We start from the raw sequence: 21,945 nt of genomic DNA, 5'->3' as shown, positions 1-21,945 counted from the left end.
CGAGAAGAGGGGGGAGGGCTAATAGTCTCAAATAGAAAAATTTCCATTAAAGAAGCAAAATACAACTAACATCTGATCCCCAATCCCAAAATAGAATTAACTACCACTAAAATCATGAAACCAACTCCTTTATGCATATGGGCCAAAAATTTAGGTCTGGATCCACCCCATCCTCCCACATAAACTTGTTTAGACTTGTCTCAAGGGACCTTTGCAAGGACAGATGGCCGATCTCTTAGGGTTGGGAATTCAAGATGTATAACATTACACTAGCTACTTAAAGTAATGAAACTAGGAGGTAATATAAATAGACTGGAAATTTCAACATGCTTGAATAGTTGAGTGTTTGAAGCACTTTGGTATGATCCACATTTGTTTTCTTTAACTTCATTTTCACTTCGAATATGTTTTGTATGTAATGCTTGTGTTTAACATTTAATATCTTTTAAAATTCAAGTTTGCATTTTTGTTTTTTGATTCTTTTTCAAAGATTTGTGCCCTGCTTTGAAAAGACGTGTACCTAGATTTGCACCTAGCTACATTTCTGACGTTCAAGCCAATCTTATCAGCAATATATTGTTTGAACTTCCAATCTAAATTTTAGTGTAGGAAATTGTGGTAGCTGATCCGGGAGTGTTCAAATTGTGCAATGCCATAAAGTCCAATGCTTCAGGAAGGAAATGTAAAAGAGTAACAGACTCAATATAAAGATAATAAGGATAGATAATGCTGTGGAATGTTCATAGCATACAACTAAGAGAAATATGAATTGATGCAAAGTGAAGAAGAACCTTCAAAGAATTCTAAACTTTATGAGTAAAAATTAAAAGACCCATGACTCCGAAGAGCCACAGATCATTCCTTTTCTCAGATTACCCCATGACTACTGTCAAAAAGAAAAAGAAAAGGAAAGTGGGACTTGATAGCTGTTGAAACCTCAGAATCTCTCCAAGGTATACATCATTAATTACTTATAACCATCATGTAACAATGGAGAAATGCGGCATTGCAGCACAATACAGAAAATAATGGTACAATAAATTTATGAGATGCTACCTTTTGAGAATTCACAAAGACATCCTAGGTGTTGTAGCTTAAGCTATCAAGAACAAACTTATCATGGTATAATTGGCATAACAAATAGACATTAAAATTTGATTTGCCACAACTACTATCAGGGCCACAAAAGTCAGAGTCAAACCCTGCATTCCACAAAATTTTGATGGAGCACGATGAAATGGTTCATTCCGCATATTCCAATATTGCCAAGATAAGAAGTTAATTATTCAACCAATTAGAGAAGCAACTACACCTACTCTTTAGGTGTGATTTTTTTTTTCTTTACAATTTCTCCAATCCCTCAGCCAATATGTTGCTAACCTTGTCCTGCAAGATGAAATCATGACATGCTCTTAATTCTGTTTCAGTTTCTTCTCTAGCAATAGTTCCAACTAGAAATCCATGAGTAAATATGTCTGGAACCCACCCATTTTCCAACATCCGATCCAATAAATTACATGCTTTATGCTTATGACCCTCCTTCCAGAGTCCATTGATCACCATGTTGTACATTGTAGAACTAAAAACACCACCCTTGTGAACAAGTTTATCCAATGAGTTTGCAATCATATGCAACTTAGAATAACGGGACAAACAAGACAGCAGACTATCTAGAGTTTCTGAGTCAGGAACTATACAATCACCAATCATTTGATTGAATAAAACAGCACAATCATTTGCTCTGCTCTGTATGCACATGCCTTGTATTAGGACATCATATGCTTTGGCATCAAAAACACAACCCTCCACCAACATCTGAGCTAGTAGCACAGAGACATTGTTTGCTTTCCCTGAATTGCACAAGCAGAGCATAATAGTGGTGTAGGTGACAGGACTACAAAAAGTGCCTGAATGATAGACCAACGATCGTAGCCTGATTGCTTCAGTCACCTTCCCAGTTAAACATAAGGCCTCAATCAACATATTGAATGAGGAAGATCTGAGAGGAAATTCATTAGTAGACATATAATGAAACACTTCAGCAGCCTCTTGGATCTTCTTTATGTGGCAAAGACCTTCAATCAGCTCACCGTAAGAGGTAGAATCTAATGCCCAATATTTTCCACGAACCTGACTAAATAGTTCTAGAGCATCCTCATACTTTCTCACTTTACAATGGCCAACAATAAGAGCAGAGGAAATGGCAACATTGAAGGAATATGAAGAAACAATCATTCTAGCTATGACTTCAAAAGATTTTCTGAGCCGTCCCTTTTCACAGAGACCTCTTATGAGAATGCTCCAGGAAAAACTATTAACTATACTCCTCTCAACCATTTTCTCAAGTAAAGCACTGGCTTCAGTAAATTTTCCAGCATCACAGTAACATTGCAGCAAAGCATTATGAGGATAAGTTTCACAGACATACTTCTCTAATAAATTTTTAGCTTCACTGAATTTATCTGCCTTGCAAAGTCCACTTACAATATCCACATACACATCAGAAGGTGGAGTTAAACCAGATTCTATCATATCTTCAAGAACCTCAATCGCATCCTTCAACTGTATATTCTTGCACAAACACTGAACCAAACATCCACAAACTAACGGTTCAGGCACAAGATCAGAAATTCTCATCATTCTAAACAACCTTAGTCCCTGGTCCACTCTATTAGCCCTACAGAAAATAGGTATGATGCTATTATAGAAATGCTCCTCCCCTCTACAACCTAGCTCAAACATCTCATCCAAAACCACAATTGATTCATCAACTCGGTTTTGCACACAAAGACCTCTTACTATTATCTCAAATGTCCTACTATTAGGTTTACAACCTTTCTTGTTCATTCTTCTGAATTGATCCAAAGCAGTGCTAATTCGATCATCTTTACACAAAGCCTCTAACAGATAATTCAAGGTCTCAACATTGGGAACATTTCCTGCTTTAACCATCTCCTTATAAAAAAACAGAACAGATTGAAAGTCTCTATTGTCCTCGACAATAGCACCCAACAAAAGATTATATACAACAATTGAAGGCCTATAATTACCCCTATTCATGATCTGGAGAACCTGCAAAGCTTCTGTGAGCCTGTTATTTCTAACCAATGAATGAATTACACTTGAGAATGCTTCATCTGCATGATGGCATTTGACGTTGACCATCTCATAACAAAAGTCCTCCATTTCATGAACCCTTCCAGCCATACCAAGCTTCAGTATAATCTGACTATACGTTTCAGCGGTGTGACGAAAGCATTTTTGAAGAGAAGCCCACTTGAATACCTTGACTGCGGAGCTCAAATCTCTTGTAGACTCCAAAGCTTTGATTAAGTTATCTGGGCATAACGCATTCTTTAAGAAACGAACTGCCGATTCACATTCAATGGAGTCCAATGGTTTGTGATCATTTTCGAGAGGAACTTGAGCGTTGGTTACGCATGAAACCGAAGAAAAGGATGAAATTAGAGAAGCCCATCTCGGTATTGGCTTGGCAATGATGAAAGACGGGAGCTTTATAGCCATTGAAACAGAAAACTACAAAACAGAAAGACGACAAGGGAGGGAAATATAAGTTTCTAACCTGGTTGAACTTGATATGATTTAGCAGAACATAAACAAGAAATATCCTTTATAGAGTCTGCCTTGTTCCGTTGTTCGTTGTTTCCAGTCTCTACTTAGTTCTACTCTGAAATAAGCTGAGAGCTCTGAAGACTTTTGTCTCGCCGATCATGTTCATTGTTTATCAGCTTGCCTAACGAGACATAATATAAAGCATTGATCTAGGCCGTCCAAGTAGCGTACTAAGGTCAAACAGTTCATCTGGGCCTTCCAAAATATGTGTTTTATTAAATATGGTTGAATGTGGAAAAAGATTGAATGACCCGAAGAAAATCCGGAGATGAAGGGGGACGAGGCGAGGAAGTTGCTGGGATTTCCACCGAATTCTCGTCCGACTCCATCGCAGGTACCGAAAACCAAATATATCTTTTTGGAATTTCATTATAATTTCTCTCAAATGTATAAGAGAAAACAGAGCTTGGACTTGCATTTTATTTTTATCTAATTTGGGTGAATTTTGTCTACTTTAGATGATAAGTTTGCGGCATCGTAATTGGTTCCTGGAAGGATTGTAATTTATTGCTTTGTTTCTTTGGGTTATGGCTTCTCAGTGATTACGATTAGGTTCTGTAGCAGTAAGGTTTTAATATAGTGGCTCCTATCGTAGGAAATAACTGCTACTCCAAATTTCTGCTCCTCCCATTCACTCAATTTCAAGTTACTCTAGCAAGAAATGTTCGCTCTGCCTTGGGTTTTGTGATGGACCCAATTCTAAGTAACTAATTGCAAAGGCGACACCAATTATAGATGTTTTATTCGGTAGTTAATACTCAGCACTTCTAGAAATCAGATTCTCTGTGGAATATCTTTGCGTTATGGGTAGTGTATTCTTGGCCTCACTGTTTTCATCTCTAGTAGTGGTACATCATCAATGACAAGTTGTAGAAATTTTTTCTGAGAGATTTTCAAGGGCCAACTGTTGTGGAATTGATATGTAATCCAAGAAGAAGAGGCTTTCCAGTGCTATCTGGTTGTTCATATTTGGTTTTCCTGGATATCCAAGAGGTGTCTTCATGGATCTTGTTTGCTCTCAAGTTTGTCAACTTATATGACGCACTGTTTGTTCAGATAAGAGTTGGTGATATGTACTGGCGTACTGTACTCCCCTTTTTTGCCCATGTCTTCTTCCAAAAGTTATTGATGAATTTATGAAAAAGTAGGTAATGGATTCCATGTTTGAATTTGAGATGATATAGTGTACAAGCATGTCATAGGCCTTCAAGCTCGAGCTAAACTAAGTTGTTTATAGAAAAAGCATGGAGAGAGAGAGGGAGGGAGGGAGGGAGTTCTGTATACAATCCCCATGCTCAGCTTTTATTCCTCAGCCAATTGATACATGACATTGTTTCAAGTCATCATCTTGATTTAGGTGTTGCCAAAACAGTGGAATTGGTTTCTTGTATGCAAGGTATCAAAATCTTATGTGCACAATAAAATCTCCAAAACTAGTATTCATCATATAAACTATTGATGGTTTGTCTGGGTGTTAATACCCTAGTTGCTTCCTGATAAAACACATCCTTTAAAGTATGCACCACTGAATAGAACTTTACATCATTAGTTGGGTAGTGCTTTTTGCATCTTTCTTTCCACTCTTACATATTTATGAACTTGTCATTCCCACTCTTCATCAAGGCAAAGGTGGACTTATTAAATATACAAGCTGCACTGGGCAGATCGGCACCTAGCTTCCACAGTTTCACTACAAGGAAAAAGTAAATTTGTTACGGATTCAACATCATTGCCAGTAGTTTATCTGCTTCTGCATCATAACATAGGGTTATGTAAATTTAGTATCCCTCTCTTGCATAGAAATGTGATATTCTTCACCTATACCCATAAACCTTTCAATTAAGCCAATCATCTCAATGACAAAGTTGAACATCCACCCCCTTTTATAATTTTCACTCACTCTCTCTCTCTCTAAAATTGCAATTTCTCTATAAGAAAGTGAAAAATAAAATAATAAAAAATAGGTGTAGGAATGGAATTCTTTAATGGAACTTTTTAGAGATGTTTAGAATGATTGGTTGTATGTGGGGATTTAGTGTGTAATTTTACACAGATTAGTATATCCAATCATCTGGTGCCAAACTAACCTGGATGTGCACACTCCAATGAATGCAGAAGAACGATCAGAGGACCATTCAAGAGTATCTGCCACATCACATTGTCCTTTACAGAGAAAGCCATAGAGTTAAAAACAAAGGTAGCACCATGTTCCGTACAGAACTGGCTCACAGAGAACAGGTTCTTAGTCATACGAGGCACACAAAAAATATTACGCAATAGAAAGGAACCATGAGAAGTATGTAACATGGAGGAGCCAATATGTGAAATAGGAAGTGTGGATCCATTACCACTGGTGATCTGATCCATACCATTATAGTCATCATGTATAGAAAGAATGCTTGAATCAGAAATGAGATGATTGGTGGCCCCAGAGTCAGGGAACCAAGTTCCATCTTGTGAAGAAGAAAGACATTGCAGCAGTGAAAGCAGAAGCAGACTATTTGTTAGAACCAACAGAGAGAGAGATCTTCAACGTGTAGCAGCTGAATGTCCAATATACCCACATAGTTGACATTACAACTAAGGTATCATGATTCCCAGATTGATGGTTGTTGTTATTGTTATTGAAGCCATGCCTGGGATTGTTGGTGCTATTAGTGATGTTTGTTTATGGACAAGATTTGCTGCTAGTGTACTGTTGAGAAGTGCATCCAAAATTGTTGTAGGAGAAATTGAAACCAGCACTAGAGTCTTTCTTATGAGTGGCAACATGGGCTGAAGGTGTATTGGCTGAAACAGTGGTATTATGGCGTTCAAGCCACTTTTCAAAATTAAGAAGGCTCTGCACATCTGCAAGAGTCAAGTCATCAAGTTGTTTAGTGACTGTGATGACAAATGTATCATATTCTGCAGAAAAGCCACCAAGAAGATAGTATATCATGTCTGAGTCAGACAAAATAATTTGATGCAGCCAGTGCATCATAAAGTCCTTTAAATTTCTGTATATGATCAGTAATGGAGAGATCCCCTTGGTTGACATGGGCAAGTTCTAGTTTCAGATCATGCACCCGAGATTTATTAGAAGAGAAAAGTCAGTTCAGTCTATCCCAGACTGACTTAGAAGTTGTGCAGCCCACAACTTCAGCTAAAAACCTAAAACTTGTTCTGTTAAAATGGAAAGAATCCAACTAAGGATTAATTGATCCTGTTCTTGCCATGCAGAATAATCTGAGTTGATAATGTTACCATTTTTACCATCAATAAACTGTGATGGGCAGGGAGTGACCCATCCACATAGCCAAAAAGTTGGTGTCCTCTAAAAGCAAGAATAACCTGAGCAGTCCAACGATAATTGCTTCTATCAAGGCAAATGGAAAAGAGATTTATGAAGTTTGACAAGGGAACCGCTGTAATAGTGCAAGCAGATCCATGATTTGAAGATTCTCCCTGAGTTTGTGCTGATGCTCTATTATTTTCAGTAACATCCATGAATGACAACAAGAGCTATACCATTTAAAAGTAAGACATGGAAATTGTAAGAACCAACCTGACTTGCAGTTGGTTAGTTTCTTGTATATATAATCTACTCTGTACAAGATAACTGTGAGCAGTTACAGAAATTTGAAAAACATAAAGAGAAATTACAACAACTATGTACATTTGTCACTGGATCCATTTGGGAAGGTTTGATCCTTTATAGAAAGCACCAAGGATTTTAAAACCGGACCAGACAGGGAACCATAATGGGGTCCAGTTCCCAGGTCGAACGGCCTGACTGTCTGGTCCGAACGGACGGCCCGCTCTGACAGAAAAATAAAAAAATAAAAAATGGCAAAAAACCATTGTCTGGGTTGACGGTTTGACTGCCCGTGTCAGTTGTTTTCTGACCAAATCAACGGTTTTGGCCAAAAAGCAGTTTTGGGGTAAAACGGAACCAGTCAGGTGACCGGTTCCCAGTTTTTCCGGTCCGGTTTTGAAAACCATGGAAAGCACTCTAAACAGGTTTTCCACAACAGGATAAAAAATGCCTTTAATGAGAGAAAATATCAAATTTCCAAAAACTAGGGTTTTACATGGAGTTTTTGGAGCACATGAATGACACGAAAGGATGAAAAATGGTTGAAAATAATAAACTCAGTCCATTCATTCTTCCACGGTTTTTGCTATAGACTAAGAGGTAGCTAATCCAAATACAATATAAAATACATAATTTCCATTATCATAAGAGTAAGAATGTCTATTCAAGTCTGAGAGCAGTCACTTTGTGCAGAAAAAAAGTCCAAAGCTTAACTCCGTATCCAGTCCACCCCTCCCAAGACCTAGATAGCTTGGACCACCACTGCCAATTAGATCATTACCATAATTTGACTCAAAGAAAATTCAATAACTTCTAAGCTACTTAATTGAAGACAGCTGAATCATGACTAGACACATCAAGCTCTAAAGCTAGAAAACCGTCATTACAAACATGTACGATGACCGGAATATCCCTACTGTCAAAAGGCAAAACTACAAGAATAAATAAAAAAAATCAGAGAACTCAATCTTTACCTATTTCGCTCTCAAAACATTACATTCATGTCCCTGGTCACAACTAACTTTTTTTGGAGGATATTTTTTACTCCTTTTATTCCTCTTTTTGCACAATATGCATTTCTTAGGGCAAGACCCTATCATATATTTTTGTTTCAGTTTGAGCTACACCTTCCCATAAAATAAGAATAATGAGCTTGCATTGGACACTGCAGGTTAAAGCTGCATACAAAAGGAAAGCATGGGAGTCTCATCCTGATCGATTTCCAGCAAATGAGAAACCTCATGCAGAGTCCAAGTTTAAATTAGTAAGCATTTATAGCTTGCACGAGTTGTTTTTGTTGTTGCTATTATTTTTCCCTTGTTCAATAATTTGAGAATGCATCTATATGTCATGGTTGTGGTGTCAAGTACTAGCAGATAATCCATGGGTTCAGGCCCTTTTTTTCTGTTGAAACTCCGGTGTTTTTATATGTTTTTTTTTCTATATTCTTAGACAACTATTCATGTATTGGCAAAGTGGTGTACCTCTTCGTGTTTATGAAACTGTTTTCTGGATTATTTTGGGTGTTCTGGTTATAATCATCTGTGTGAGTTTGAGGACATTCTCGCATATCTGGGATGCTGCAATTAAACAGAAAAGATCTAATTTCAACGAGTTGAGGTTGTAATTCCTAACCTGTGTTATATATGTACTGGCAATCTGGGTCTGGGGACACAGGACCTCCATAAGTGTCTGGGGTCCTGTAACTTGCCAACCATCTTTTGTTTTGAGCATAAGAACTTACTGGAAGATGGGTACTACTTAGAAGATCATCCTGGCAAAGTTCAGTTGGTACAGTGGAGAATTTTTTCATAGAGTCAAAAAGTAGTTTTACAAATAATGACCAAATTATATAGTTAAAATCTGTAATGGGTACTACTTAGAAGATCATCCTGGCAAAGTTCAGTTGGTACAGTGGAGAAATTTTTTTCAGAGTCAAAAAGTAGTTTTACAAATAATGACCAAATTATATAGTTAAAATCTGTAATATTATCTTACCAAAAAAATCTGTAATATTAAATTAACTTTTGGTACATCCATATTTTAGTGGGACCTATCCATTGGTCAATTCTGATTATTGAAAGTTAAAAAACATGGGACAGGTGCCAGTTATAAGGGCCCCAGATGGGTAAACTTTCTGATTTCTTATGAAGGGCTACACAACGAGAGGTAGCCCATCCCCTAACCCCTAACCCCTCCCCCCCAACCCAGGTGCAGGCGGGATTTGGTCCCAAGTCTCTGCTATGACCAGCAGGAGACCTTACCAACCAGCTGGTTGGCACCTTTCCCCCAGATGGGTGGACTTGTCCTCTTTCACCATACCCAAGACACTCCCATATAGCACATCTGTGTAAATGTATTATAGATATATACATACAGTGCCAGTGACACTTGTATTTATAAGTATGACCATTTGTAATTCTTTTATTGCAGATTTCAGAAGCATATTCATGTCTGCAGACTGGTAAGATTCACATTTATCTGTTAAATGGAAGCTTGAGACAACTTTAACAAATGCGCATGGTTTGCAAATTCCTTGGCCAACTTTTAAAGTAACTTTACCAAATATTGGGCTGTCCAGACAGTGAAGATGATATGAGATGGCTTAGCACTAACTGAATGAACATGGTTTACTTATTTCATTGATAGATTTGTACTCTTGAATGGTTTACCCTAGCTTCTTTATGATTTTTTTACTTGTTCAGTTAACCTGATGTGGTTAACTTTAGTGTTTACTTGTCAACTGAACTCGTGGTTTCTTATTCTTCCTATTGATTTGCTTGTAGATGTTTTGCTTGTGCTGCTGTTCTTTTCATTGTTATTTTTATAAGTTTATGCAATGTCTTGTTTCAAAACTGCATCAAGATTTCTTATGCCAGAATAAAATTGATATGGCAAAATACTATCTAGTTTGTTTCTGGTCTCATTCTTCTGTTTTCCAGTTTTACATGAAACAAAGAAACAAAGACATCTGCTTTTTGGAAAACAATGTAGCCAGTTATCTGTAACAGTATCCTATTTTCTTTCGTTTTTTTAAACTAACTGGAAATTCCACTGAGAATATAGAAAGTGTGCATGAGAGGATGTACAAGAGTATACAAAAAGAACTTTGAAGCACAATAACCAAAAGGGGAAAAAATACCTATGCAGGCATAGAATTGTTCTATGCCTGCTTTCCTTGGTCATCAGATTTAAAATTGAGCTCCTAGGAATCCATCTAATTTTGCCAGGAAACAGAGAGATGTCCCTAGTCTGTTTTCTAGGTTTTTCTCTTAAACAAAAGCAAAATTGCACCTAAGAAAAATTGAGAGTTTCCATGGACTTGAGGACCACAGCAATCATAAGGCCTAAAATGCTCCATTTAACCAGCCCAAGTATCTGTAATGGCATCCTCCCCATCATCTTCTTCCTTATGGATGTCTAATTCAAAGACCATTACCCAATGTTGGTCCCAGCCATCTAGGGTCTTGGGAGGGATAGGTTCCATCTTATGGATTCGTAATTCAGTAACTAAAATTGTCACTTTGGTGTCCTAAATTATCCATTTTGTTTCTCAAAACAAATCCTAATTAAGGCTGCACTTTGTAGCAATGTTTTAGAATTTGTAAACTTTGCAATATTTGGTTTTGTATGGTGAATGAAAGCATAATGACTATATTTTACTCTGGAATGTGTTGGATTTTTGGTTAGCCTTAGTTGGGTGCAGATACTATGTATTTGTACTAGATATGTTTTATTTTTGCAAGAACCATACATTTTTTTTCAACAAGGAAAAATTAGAAAAAAAGAATATCTGTTTTTATTTGTATGAAGCATGTGGCGTTTTTTTTGAATAATTATTTTTTTTCCAATAACACATGTTTCTCTCACTATTCTTATATTCTTGCCTTTTCCACCATTCTTTTTGGATGATCAGCCTATGGTTATCATAAAAACATCAAAAGGGCCATTGCCCAATGTTGGTTCCAGATACCCAGGGTCTTGGAAGGAGTGGACTGTATACAGACCTAACCTTTGACATTTTTTACACCATGTACTCTCAGACTTGAACCCACATTCTCACACTTGTCAGATTGAGACTAGCATCACACACCCAAAAAATAAAATAAGTTGAAGATTTTATATCATTATCTTTTTTCTATAATCATGTGGATATGGTAAAAACAATTTAAAACATTGTTAGAAGTATCTAGCATTGTCTGCAGGTCCTTTTTATGTTTTTATTTTTTAATTAATATCTTTTACAAATATGCATCAAAGGAACCTCAAACTCTCTTTCCTCAAGAACAGTTGGCTTCAAAGTTGGGGCTTTATTTCCTATGATATTCAGGCACAGATGACTGACATGGAGCAGATACTGAAATGGGGATACAAGTCTCCATTTCCTTAAATTCTGGATGTGGATATGGGTTTGGCTATCCTATATAATATGATTATATCATGCTTCTTTATATAATTATTTAAGATAAGTGTCATTTATCAAGGTTCTGGATGTGTACTATGATTTATCAAAACATACAATTTTGCAAATATAAAGTGTTAATGATGTAAAGTATATCATAGGAAATGTACCATGTCCGACATTGGTACACTGGGCATGTATAAGTATCCAGGTAGCATAGTTCCTTTTATGTTTCACTTGAAAAAAAAAATATAAAAGAAAAGGGAAGGGTAAGATCTGCTGCAGCCTGCTAGAATGCTCCTTGCTGAATGGTTGAAGAAATAGCCTTGCATAAAAAGGTCCAGTGCCATCTGAAGATGAAGAACAGGCATAATTGGATTTTCATGTTGATGACAAATAACTAGTAACCGCACATTGCAAAAGGGCTATGGAAGAAGTATATTTTAAAATGGAGAGCAAGCGATAACATCACCTGGCAGGAGATAGCATCAACTTGATGCCACAAAGAGAGCAACTTTCTACATGAACTCAAATGATGAGGATAAAGAGGAGGATCTGAAGGAAGATTTTGTAAATGATAGAAGAAAAAGCATGCTATTTATGATAAATGTTTAGGCAATGACATAAGAAAGGGATTTGAGGGAAGTAACCTCTGCAAGTAAGGAAGTAACCTCTGCAATTTGGAACTTCTTGTATCATTATATGATTCCTTAAAATTTGGCCATATCCCCATGCTTAAGATGACCAAGGTTTAGAAGGCCTCTATTAGCTGTTGGATATTTGATAAATTTCTCCATGACAAAATTACAAAATCTAAGTCCTTTCTTGGACTCTTAAGTATCTTGGGAAGTTACTGGCTTTACTACCATGGTACATAGTGGAGAGGTGTTCAAAGTAGGATGCAAAATCAGGTTTGGCATCTTGATAGTCGGGTATGTATTTTGTTTCATCTGTTGGTACAATGGATAAAGTCTCAGAAGAAATTATAGGGAAAATATTGGGATAGATGATGAAGAAAAATGTGGCGGATGCACTTAAAAAGTTACTTTCTTTGTTCTTCAGTAGTTTCTTGGTTTAAACATTATTAAAACAGCAGCTTATTAAATTTGTATAATCACTGAGAACGCTGACACTCATAGCATTGCATGGAAATGCTCAAGGAGAATACAAGGAAATTATTCTAGACACCATGTGTTCCCTTTGTGTTTATCTAATGCTTTCTATTCTGGTCTCTTTCTAGGAAAAGCATGGTTTTCTATGCTTCTACATCATATTTCCCAGAAATGTCAGTGAGTATACTGAAAGAATTCCCCTCCAATGATTTTGGTTTGAGGCAGTCGATAGGCCAAATGGTTGTTTTTATTTACTTATAAATAGTGTTATCTTCATATTTGCAGTTTACTGTAATAGTAAGATGTATTGCTGCCCATTAAAAAATGTGAATGCTTGGTCCTTTTTTAGATCACTCACTGTTAATGCTTTATTTCCTGGTTTTGGTCTTGTTTTTATCTTTTTTTCCGCTTTCTTTTTCTAATTGTTTTCTATTAACATATTGGAGCCACTAGGACAATGTATCCAAGTAATTGTTGAAATGCATGAGTGGTGCCAAGCCTTGAGTTTGCAAACCATGCTAAGAAACTTCAAAGGGTTATATACTAGATGTGTAATCGGATGAGAGACTAATTACCTGGACATGGAAAAAGATTTTGATTTCTTACTGAATATAATTTCTCGTGGTCATTGCAGGAACAAAGCAGGAATTTTCTAGAGAAGGTGACTTTCTTTTGATATGTATGCATATTTGTTCAGTTTTTATGCCTTTTGTTTCACCCTCCAGACACGATATTTCTTGACCAGCTACACATGCACAAGTCGTGAAATGGGGTGTTCCAAAAGTTCACGGGGGAAGAAAGAATAATGCTTTGGTTAAGGCCCCATTTCTTTTTCTTGTTTTGGGGACAGTGACGTTGGGTGGCTTAATTGCTGCGAGGTGAGTAATAGTCTAAGTTGTAAATTTTACTCACTTCACCCTGTTCCAAGGAGCCAATGGTCTGGGAGTAAAAATGTTTTGAATATATTTTTTTTTTTATTGTGGATGATTTTCAGGGCCTATCAAAAGCAAAAAGACGCATACCCTTCTCACAATCCATTTCTACCTTGAATGAAAACCACAGGGTAAAGCAATGTCAAACGTGCATTCATGCATTTCCATTTATCTGGATGAATTTGTGCATTTTGCTCCCCATAAATGCACCAATTAGACATGGCAAATTAAATGGAGAGAGTCTTGACGTGCTCTGGAGTTCATGTACTGACGCTTTCTTTACTCTCTTTATCCAGCTTATTTCAAATTTTTGCAAGTGGTTGGGAATCCTTCTCCTGGTGGAAATGGAATATTGAATATGGGGGAACTATGGAAAAGGATGTGCTGGATTATGTCAGTATTTGTTCTAAGCCCTACAGATGTATTCTTCTAATAGATCCGAGGTGTATAATCATCTTTCCAAGCACTAATAAAGATAAAAATGTGTTCTAGCAATAAGTAATAATATCTAAGCTATATCTTCATCTTCCTGGACCGTTAGTTGAAGCTGGACCTTTTTAAGCAAAGACTGAAAAGACTTTGGATAGGAGAGGAAATGGCTTCGCTCATCATTGGCCTGAAACCCTGAAGGAGGCTTAAGGCTTTCACTGAGCTTGACTGTCATGTCTGGTCTGGTCCCTCAAAGTCAAGCCTTTATATCTTGCTTCTGAACCCTCGTTTCTACCTGTCCCTGAGGGCGTCGGAGTTCCAAGAAATGACGACCATCTTCCTGTTAACCGTTTTGTCGTTCCTATCAGCTTCTTGTGAGTTGTGACAGCTTCCGAAAAGATTAATACCTTCATCATCCCTCAGGAAAAAAAGGTGGTTCACGTCTATTCAAGTTGGCTTTCGCAATTGGCATCTTCTCCTTCATAGATGATAGAACACGTTGTGGATAGTGGATACAGAAACATCTGAGTTTTGAACAATTTCTTCTCGTGACTGGTATAGTCACTTTTTTGTTTTTTGTTTTTTGTTTTTTTTTTTTTTTTCTGTTTTTCTTTATCTGGCTGAAATCGAGTGTATCGGGAATCCTGCATTTTAACACATCTATATAGGATTGTGGTTAAAATTAAGAGGCTCCTTAAACAGAGCTTGTTGAATTTCCTGGGTTCTCAATATAAGCTGATTTGCATCCGACTCAACGCAAACTATTTTCTGCTTATCTAGTTTTTTCTTTTCCTTTTTAGTTCAATTGTTTAGTTAGCTTCTCGGTTAGGCAGTTCTGATTTTGAAAACAGAGAATTCTATGAAAGTGTAAACTGCAAACACCCTCCCCCAAGTGATCTTATTCCTATTTCCTAACGCCCTTTCCCTCTTTTTCTTTTCTTTTTAACACAACCTTTGAGTGTCTTCTCCATGAAGGGAAGCTCTATTAGATAAACCTTGCATTGAGGAAATATATGATGGGAGATCAACAGGCAAACCACTGCAGCAATTCTTTAAAAAATGACCCAGAATCGGAACTGTTCTGGTCACAGGTTTTTGAGTTGACGTTCAACTGTCTAATTCAAATGGATGCATTCTGACAAAATAAATAAAAAATAATTATAAATTATAAATGGCAAAAAACTGTTAAATGGGTCAAATAAGTTGACGGTTTGACCGCCCAAGTCAACGAGTCATTGATCGAATCAACAGTCATTGATCAAACGGTTGCTAGGCCAAACGGTCTGACCATCTAGGCCAATGGCAGTTCAAAACATGTAACTCCAATAAGTAATAAAATGAAAAAGTAGATATAGATGATTTGGCCGTTTGCATAGAAGATCTTAAACCCTACCCTTCTCCATAAAAGGTAGACTAAGATGGTTTGGTTGTTTGCATATACCACCACCAACTCCAATTAGAAGTGATTTGTTACAAGTGCAAAAAGCCTGCTCGAATTAGAAGTGATTTATTACAACTGAAAAAGGCTAAAAGAGAGAGAGATGGATGATTTAAGCACTAGAAATTTAACGGTGGATATAGCATTAAATTGAACGGATAGACTCATGTGGCTGACCCCATAATATACGTTACTACGTTGGGCTATGTTTAGTATGACATAAAATAAGAGAGAAATTTGAAGCAACGTAAAATTCCTAATAACTTTCCATCAACTTACTATTTCTTTCTTAAGCCTTTTATATATATGGTTGATCCCGCTAGCGTACATCACTCTACTTGACCTTCTTTCTATCCACGGAACGTTCGATATACAAGCAATCTTCTGAATGACACCCCACTCATTGTATGTTACTTCGATTCCTCCTGTGTTCAGTTTCAGCTGTCAGCACCCAGCACAAAATACCACACCTTTATCAGGAAAACCCCTGAAAACTTAACTCCAATTCTTTAAAAACTCGGGAATCTTTATTCTGTGATATCTCAAATTAAAAGAAATAACAAATATTACTTCACTTTCTTATCACTAATATTCCAACATTGTTCCCTGCCCAGAACACAAACAAATTAATAGCCTGAGAAGAATCAGACTCGCCATGACGCCATTCTGTTTGCCTCTAGTTTGCACTACATCGCTACACTACATCAAAAGTTTCATTCTCAACTGGGATATACATGTATCTACAAGAAAATATAGCAGAACAAGCATAAGATTTCCAATCCAGGACATCTGTAGCAAAAACATTGTCATTTAAACAGTAAACGAAACATAAATTTTGAAATGGAATTATCAGGCATTCTTGACACAGCATTTGTCAGTGAACCTTCCTGGCTCGATTTACAGCAACTGCTTTGATGCGATCCTATTATCAGCATACCTTCATGGATTTCGATGGTACGATGGTATTCATTCACAACATGACTTGTGATGACTGCAACTGCTTGATGTCACACGATGGACCAAAAGCTGAAAACCTACTGCAGTCTGAATGCATATCAATAATAACGTTCTGAATTCTGTAATCAGGAAACCAACTCCCATCCAATACCTTTATAACATGATACTGATCACAACGCACTGATAGCCTTCCTTCCAAGCTTCTGTTTTGGCCTATATAGTCTGCCCTTTATTTTAAATGTAAGATGTCTTTTTCTGGTTCAGCAAATAGGAAAGCTTCCAAATCCTTGAAAGTTATCCCAGAAACACAACTAATCCTCTCCAGGATTTGTGCATCTATGTCATGATCCATTTTGGTGTAACTAAAATCCATTAGTCCTTTGAGAAAAGTAGATAAGAAACCACCATATTACATACCCTCTTGACAGTTCACGTGATGAAGTTTTTCCTCGTAAGACAATTCACCTCCTGAAGTTCTTATGCATAACCAAAAATACATGAACTCTCTGTAGCAGCTGTCTAAAAGAGTTTTAAACATTTCAACCCAGCTAAGCATGTCACAATTTAGGCCAAAGAATTAATAGGAAGATTAAGAGTGGGCAATACCTCATTAACCCAAATATAGCCTCTTTGACAAACCATATCTATGGTGCAAAAAGAAGCCTAAGCTGCAAAGTAGAGTGATTTTTGGTTGTCTGTGCTCCTTTCAAGTACTACCTTCCATATTCCTACTAACACTCATGAAGTACTCCAACAATCAAAATTAAAAGAAAATATAAAGTATGTCCTTCGGAATTCGCTTGTTCACCCTCTTAAATCCATTTCTAAAATAGTTTCTTTCTACCTACTCTATAAACCATCATGCAAAAAACGACCACCATTCCTTTCTTCAATCAAAGTATTACTGTTTGTATTCATGATATCTTCCGGCCCCTTCTCCTACCATAAAGAGCCTTGATCAAAATCAAGGGCTAGTTCTTGTACCTACATCTGTATTGGTCTCTGGAAGGGTAATAGTAATTGGCTGCCAACCTGAATGATGAGTGATAATCCACCTTTTGTTAGTTATTACCATGTTCAAAATCTTGAGTATGTCACCCAAGACAAGATCTTTCAAGCATTGGTTCCTTAATATAGTAGCTGCTTCATACCTGTTATAGAAAATGAAATAATTAATTCACTAAGAAATTCAATTCCAGGTGCTAAACCAAATCGTAGGATCACCAAAGCTTTACCTGCATTGAGAAGCCATAATTGCAGAGCGTCCAATAGGGGAAGATAGAAATTTCTGAATTCCATCCCACGTTGACTTCGGGTACTGCTTAGGATTACCACCTAAAGGGTCCACACACTTCCAAAGCTTCTCCTTTTTACTGACATAATACTGCAATGCACCTAGAACTTGTTTTATTACCATTTGTTGTTCAATGGCATAATCCAGGGCCTTCCTAATGTCAGTATTTCTATGCTTGGGATCTCCATATCGAATACAATCAGTAATGTTTGCTTCAGTTGGTGCCATCATATCATTTTTTAAGGTGTTCAAGGCTAGCAAGATAACGCCTATAAGGCTTTGTACATATTCAGAAGGTTGTGGGCATCCTGGGGTCCCCCATACTCCATTACTGGGAACTGGATTTGCACTGATTGCAGAAGTGGGCTGAAACTCTGGTCCACGAGGCGGATATCTACTAATTGGGCTGTCATGGTAAAATTGTGGGGTATTATGCAAAACATGTCCAGTTTGTGGGATACTCAAGCTTACTGGGCTTGGGGACTCCATGGATTTGGGTCTTGGCTCTCCATTTCGTTGTTGGAAACTAGGAAGATTGTGAATACTGCTGGGGTATTCAGAAATGTTTATCTTCCCAATATCAGGTAAATTTGTAGGAGGATTTGATGTAAAGGCAGGTCCATCAGCCCTGGGTGGCATTTGATGAGACCCAAGGGTATGAGAATTTGGTGGGAACAAGTTACCTGGTGTAAAGGAAGGTTGCACAGGGATACTATTTGGTCTCAACTGTTGAAACTGATGCTTGTAATTGCTGGCAATGCCATTTCCATTGATCCATGCTGGATCAGGATTCCCAGGAATATAAGCAGGAGGCGGCACATTTGAGGAGGGATGAGGCTGACTAGCACCAAAGAATTCATGAGGTGCTTCCTTAAAATGTGTAGTCTGTACATATCCAGATTGATGGGAGTTTCCATTGATCTGACCTTCTTGAATCCCGATAGGCACACTTGAAGTTCTAGATACATTTGGTTGATTTGGATTTCTTCGGTTTTGTTTCCCTTTGTTTTTATTATCATCATTTCTTCCACTATTGACAAACTTTTGGCTTCCCAAAAGTGAGCTTTCAGAAATGGGATTAATAGATGGGTTTACCAGAACAGCATCGACAACTGAATTTTTCAAAATGTCTGAGTTGGATATATTATTGGTATTACCAATATGTGGTAAATCACCATTTGGAAATGGAGGTCCTCCAGCTAAAAGACTGGTCCAAAGCCATACGGTCTTTGCTGCAGCACGAAGTGGTGCAGATGCATTTTGTGGTTGTGCTAGAAGAATATTGTATCTCCTCATACGCAACTGATGGAGAGCATTGGAGAAGTCACGGTCACCAGATATCAGCAAAAAATTTGCAGGGGCAGGATTGTCCACCGCCCAGAAAAGCATATCTACAAGAATCTTTTTATCACTGGCATCTTTAACACCTGCGTATATTAACAAGGAGAAAGCTAAGTCCAAATGTTTCTCTTTGTCTATTTGGTAAGACCAGTTAATAATGTTTGGTACGCTCAGTTTGGAAAGAATACAAATACAACTATGTACAGTACAAATACATACAAAATAATACAAAATACAAGGTTTTGTACTCCTTCCAAACTGAGCCGAAGGCTGTGTTTTTGTTGCAATGCAAATAAATTTGCATTGATGCAAAACCATGGCAATGCAAATGATTTGAGTGTAAATTCTGACCTATTTTTTTCCCCAAATTTTAGCTTATTTTGTTTGGTTGCAGTACAGATGAAGTAAATTAAGAAATGAAGCATAATAAAGTAAAATCCAAAACAAAATTAAACAAGAATTTGCATCTTTGCATTTGTACTAGTGCAAATAAATTTGCACTGCAACCAAACACAGCCTAAAAAGAAAAAGGAAATAAGAAAAGCTATGCATACGCAGAACATTTTTATCACCACAGACACATGTAGATCCAGGAGCATTTTGCTTAGATAATCATGTGATATTTCATTACCAACACCACACACCATGGATTTACCATAAATGCTCAAGATGCTAAAAGAATGATCAGCTTTCTCATCAAACACTAATAAAGTATAAACAAGAAAAGAATACCTAAAATAAGATTATATATAACGGACCGTTCACGAGTTAGCAGGAACCAATATCTTGGGTTTACAGAGATCAAGTTTGCCAAACCATAGCAGTAGAATCAGATAAACTAAACAAAGCTGGTACAACAGTGCCAAATATAAATACGAGATCTCCACCCAAAGAAAAAACACTCACAAAATAACATGAAATAACATTGTTATTGAACCATTCTCAGCCAATAAGAAGTCTCCATCACCTTTACTGGGTAGGTTCTCCATTTTTATTCTTTTCTTTTTATTTATTGGGTTGGGAATTTCACGCTAATTGATTTTAAAATACGAATAAACCATTTGAGAGACAATTAAAAAAACCAGAAATAAAACAGAGAAAAAGATCGCCACTTTAGAAGCGTAAGAGTATAGAAATCAAGAAAAGCTTTAAAATCGTTATGAATCCAAAGATGGATTACCAGATCAAGCAAGAGATTAATAGAAACAAATAAATAAAGATGGATTACCAGATCAAGCAGAGATGAATGAACGAATTAGAATTTATCCGCACTAACCGATACAAACATATATCAAACAGAGCAATCAGAACAAGAATTGTAGTTGTATCTACAATTATAAACATAACTATCTTTGACAAAAATTATATAAAAAACTGAACATAAACATTATGACACCATTAAAAGATCAGCTTAGGATTTCTATAACAAAGATCAACTACAACAACTCGAACACAGATTATAGCATCGATCGACATAGGAAAAAACGATAGAGAAAAGCAAAACCAATCATCTTCAAATAGAAACTAACAAATAACAGACAAATAAAGCTAGGGTTTTATCATCAATCGATGGAACCATTCAGAAAAGAAACCAAGCCAGGGCTTTTAAGTGTCGATACCAGCAGGGACATGATTAAGCGCTATGCCAGTACTGGAAAGCGCACGCTGGACGGATTCCGGGATTCGGTTCGTGTCTCCATAGGTGAAAATAGAGACGGGGCCACAGTAGTTCATCTTCGCCAAGGCGGAGCTTATATTCTGCGCAATCGCATGAGGGTCGCATCCCTTGGGGACCTGACAGTTCTCTATATCCCACCACACCGACGTCTTTGCAGACACATATTGCGGCTCCCCTCCTCCGTCCGCCGGCGACGAGGTGACCGGATACCCGCTCCCACCACCACCCATATTCTCGTTGCCGCTGGCGATAGTACCTCGTCAGGTGCAGGATAGCAATCTAGTCTAGCAGATAGCGTCGGTAACTGCCGGTCGGCCTCTCTGAGCAGTTAGATTGATGCTTCAAAGTCCTCTTTGGCGATGAGACGAGACGATGGGTTAGATCATGGATGCCCACTAAGAGCTACGTGGACCAACAGTGTATTTACAAATTTAACCCCGCTGCAGCTTCTTCTCGTCGTCGTCGTCTATTTTGCTGACTGAAAAACTTGTAACTCACAAAATGCAAATTAGAGCAAACTTTGGCTATCCCCAACCACTGTACACATGACACGTGGCTATATCTATCTCACTGTTGCTGTAGCATGGCAACTTATCACGCGGAGAGAAGCCTGTGGACAGCGCTGGCAGTCCAAATATATTTTTTTCAAATTAGAAATTGACAAAAGTGCTCCGTTGTTCCAATAGTAAATTGTACATTTGATTTTTTGTTGTTGCGTGCCGCGTGCGTCGATTCGATGACTCAAATGGCCGTCTTGTCCTTTTCTTTTACTAAAGTCTGTTTGGCGTTGGCAGATGCGACTTTTGTACCGTTTTTTTTTTTTATTGTATCGACAAATGACTGAATGAGGAGGGAAGCTGGGAAGAGACCATCCATCCATCCATCATCCATACTCTTTATCTTTTATTTGAGAAATGAAGATATCTATCTTCTGATAGAAAAAAAAAAAGGAAAAACTTTTATTTGAGAAATGAAAATGGCTAGACTATCCCTCCTACTTGTATTTACACGAAAAAAACCTTTCTTTCTAAAGTCCCCTCTTCCGGCTAACGTGCGCCAGGAGGGAAAGGTTCCCTTTCTTCCATGATCATCAACTTATACGTGACGGTGGGGTATTCATAGGCTTCTAGTGATAGTATTGGTGAAGTGACT

The 21,945-nt window shown here is 37.4% G+C and overlaps 3 protein-coding genes across 3 annotated transcripts; 1 reads left to right on the top strand and 2 right to left on the bottom strand.

Moving 5' to 3' along the window:
• Window positions 1-933: 933 nt before the first annotated feature.
• Window positions 934-3,672, bottom strand: LOC148867890 (uncharacterized). Its single transcript, XM_088977438.1, has one exon. It carries the CDS (start codon window positions 3,523-3,525, stop codon window positions 1,342-1,344), a length of 2,184 nt encoding a protein of 727 aa, XP_088833564.1. The 5' UTR covers window positions 3,526-3,672; the 3' UTR covers window positions 934-1,341.
• LOC148867889 (Chaperone DnaJ-domain superfamily protein) lies at window positions 3,601-14,154 on the top strand. The gene is made up of 7 exons (XM_088977440.1): window positions 3,601-3,967; window positions 8,382-8,474; window positions 9,644-9,674; window positions 13,359-13,385; window positions 13,470-13,602; window positions 13,719-13,787; window positions 13,953-14,154. Exons 1-6 carry the CDS (start codon window positions 3,902-3,904, stop codon window positions 13,771-13,773), a joined length of 405 nt encoding a protein of 134 aa, XP_088833566.1. The 5' UTR covers window positions 3,601-3,901; the 3' UTR covers window positions 13,774-13,787; window positions 13,953-14,154.
• A 1,916-nt stretch (window positions 14,155-16,070) lies between these two features.
• Window positions 16,071-21,199, bottom strand: LOC148867888 (Putative endonuclease or glycosyl hydrolase). Its single transcript, XM_088977439.1, has 3 exons — window positions 20,735-21,199; window positions 17,716-19,201; window positions 16,071-17,631 (listed from the first exon to the last, which is right to left on the bottom strand). The coding sequence occupies exons 1-3, from the start codon at window positions 21,021-21,023 to the stop codon at window positions 17,445-17,447; spliced, it is 1,962 nt and encodes a 653-aa protein (XP_088833565.1). The 5' UTR covers window positions 21,024-21,199; the 3' UTR covers window positions 16,071-17,444.
• Between the last annotated feature and the right edge of the window lie 746 nt (window positions 21,200-21,945).

Source organism: Nelumbo lutea, chromosome 3 (genome assembly GCF_056320005.1).
Source record: "Nelumbo lutea isolate HS-2025 chromosome 3, American lotus-T2T, whole genome shotgun sequence".
Lineage (NCBI taxonomy): Eukaryota > Viridiplantae > Streptophyta > Magnoliopsida > Proteales > Nelumbonaceae > Nelumbo > Nelumbo lutea.
The sequence above is the reverse complement of the archived record's forward strand: the minus strand, read 5'-3'. Positions and strand labels throughout refer to the sequence as shown.

Coding starts and splice junctions, on each gene's coding strand:
- LOC148867890 (XM_088977438.1), bottom strand. CDS start 3,525: ATGGCTATAAAGCTCCCGTCTTTCATCATTGCCAAGCCAATACCGAGA.
- LOC148867889 (XM_088977440.1), top strand. CDS start 3,902: ATGAAGGGGGACGAGGCGAGGAAGTTGCTGGGATTTCCACCGAATTCT. Junction 3,968..8,381: donor CTCGTCCGACTCCATCGCAG/GTACCGAAAACC, acceptor TGGACACTGCAG/GTTAAAGCTGCATACAAAAG. Junction 9,675..13,358: donor ATATTCATGTCTGCAGACTG/GTAAGATTCACA, acceptor TGGTCATTGCAG/GAACAAAGCAGGAATTTTCT.
- LOC148867888 (XM_088977439.1), bottom strand. CDS start 21,023: ATGGGTGGTGGTGGGAGCGGGTATCCGGTCACCTCGTCGCCGGCGGAC. Junction 19,202..20,734: donor GCTTAATCATGTCCCTGCTG/GTATCGACACTT, acceptor TAATATACGCAG/GTGTTAAAGATGCCAGTGAT. Junction 17,632..17,715: donor ATTATGGCTTCTCAATGCAG/GTAAAGCTTTGG, acceptor TTTCTATAACAG/GTATGAAGCAGCTACTATAT.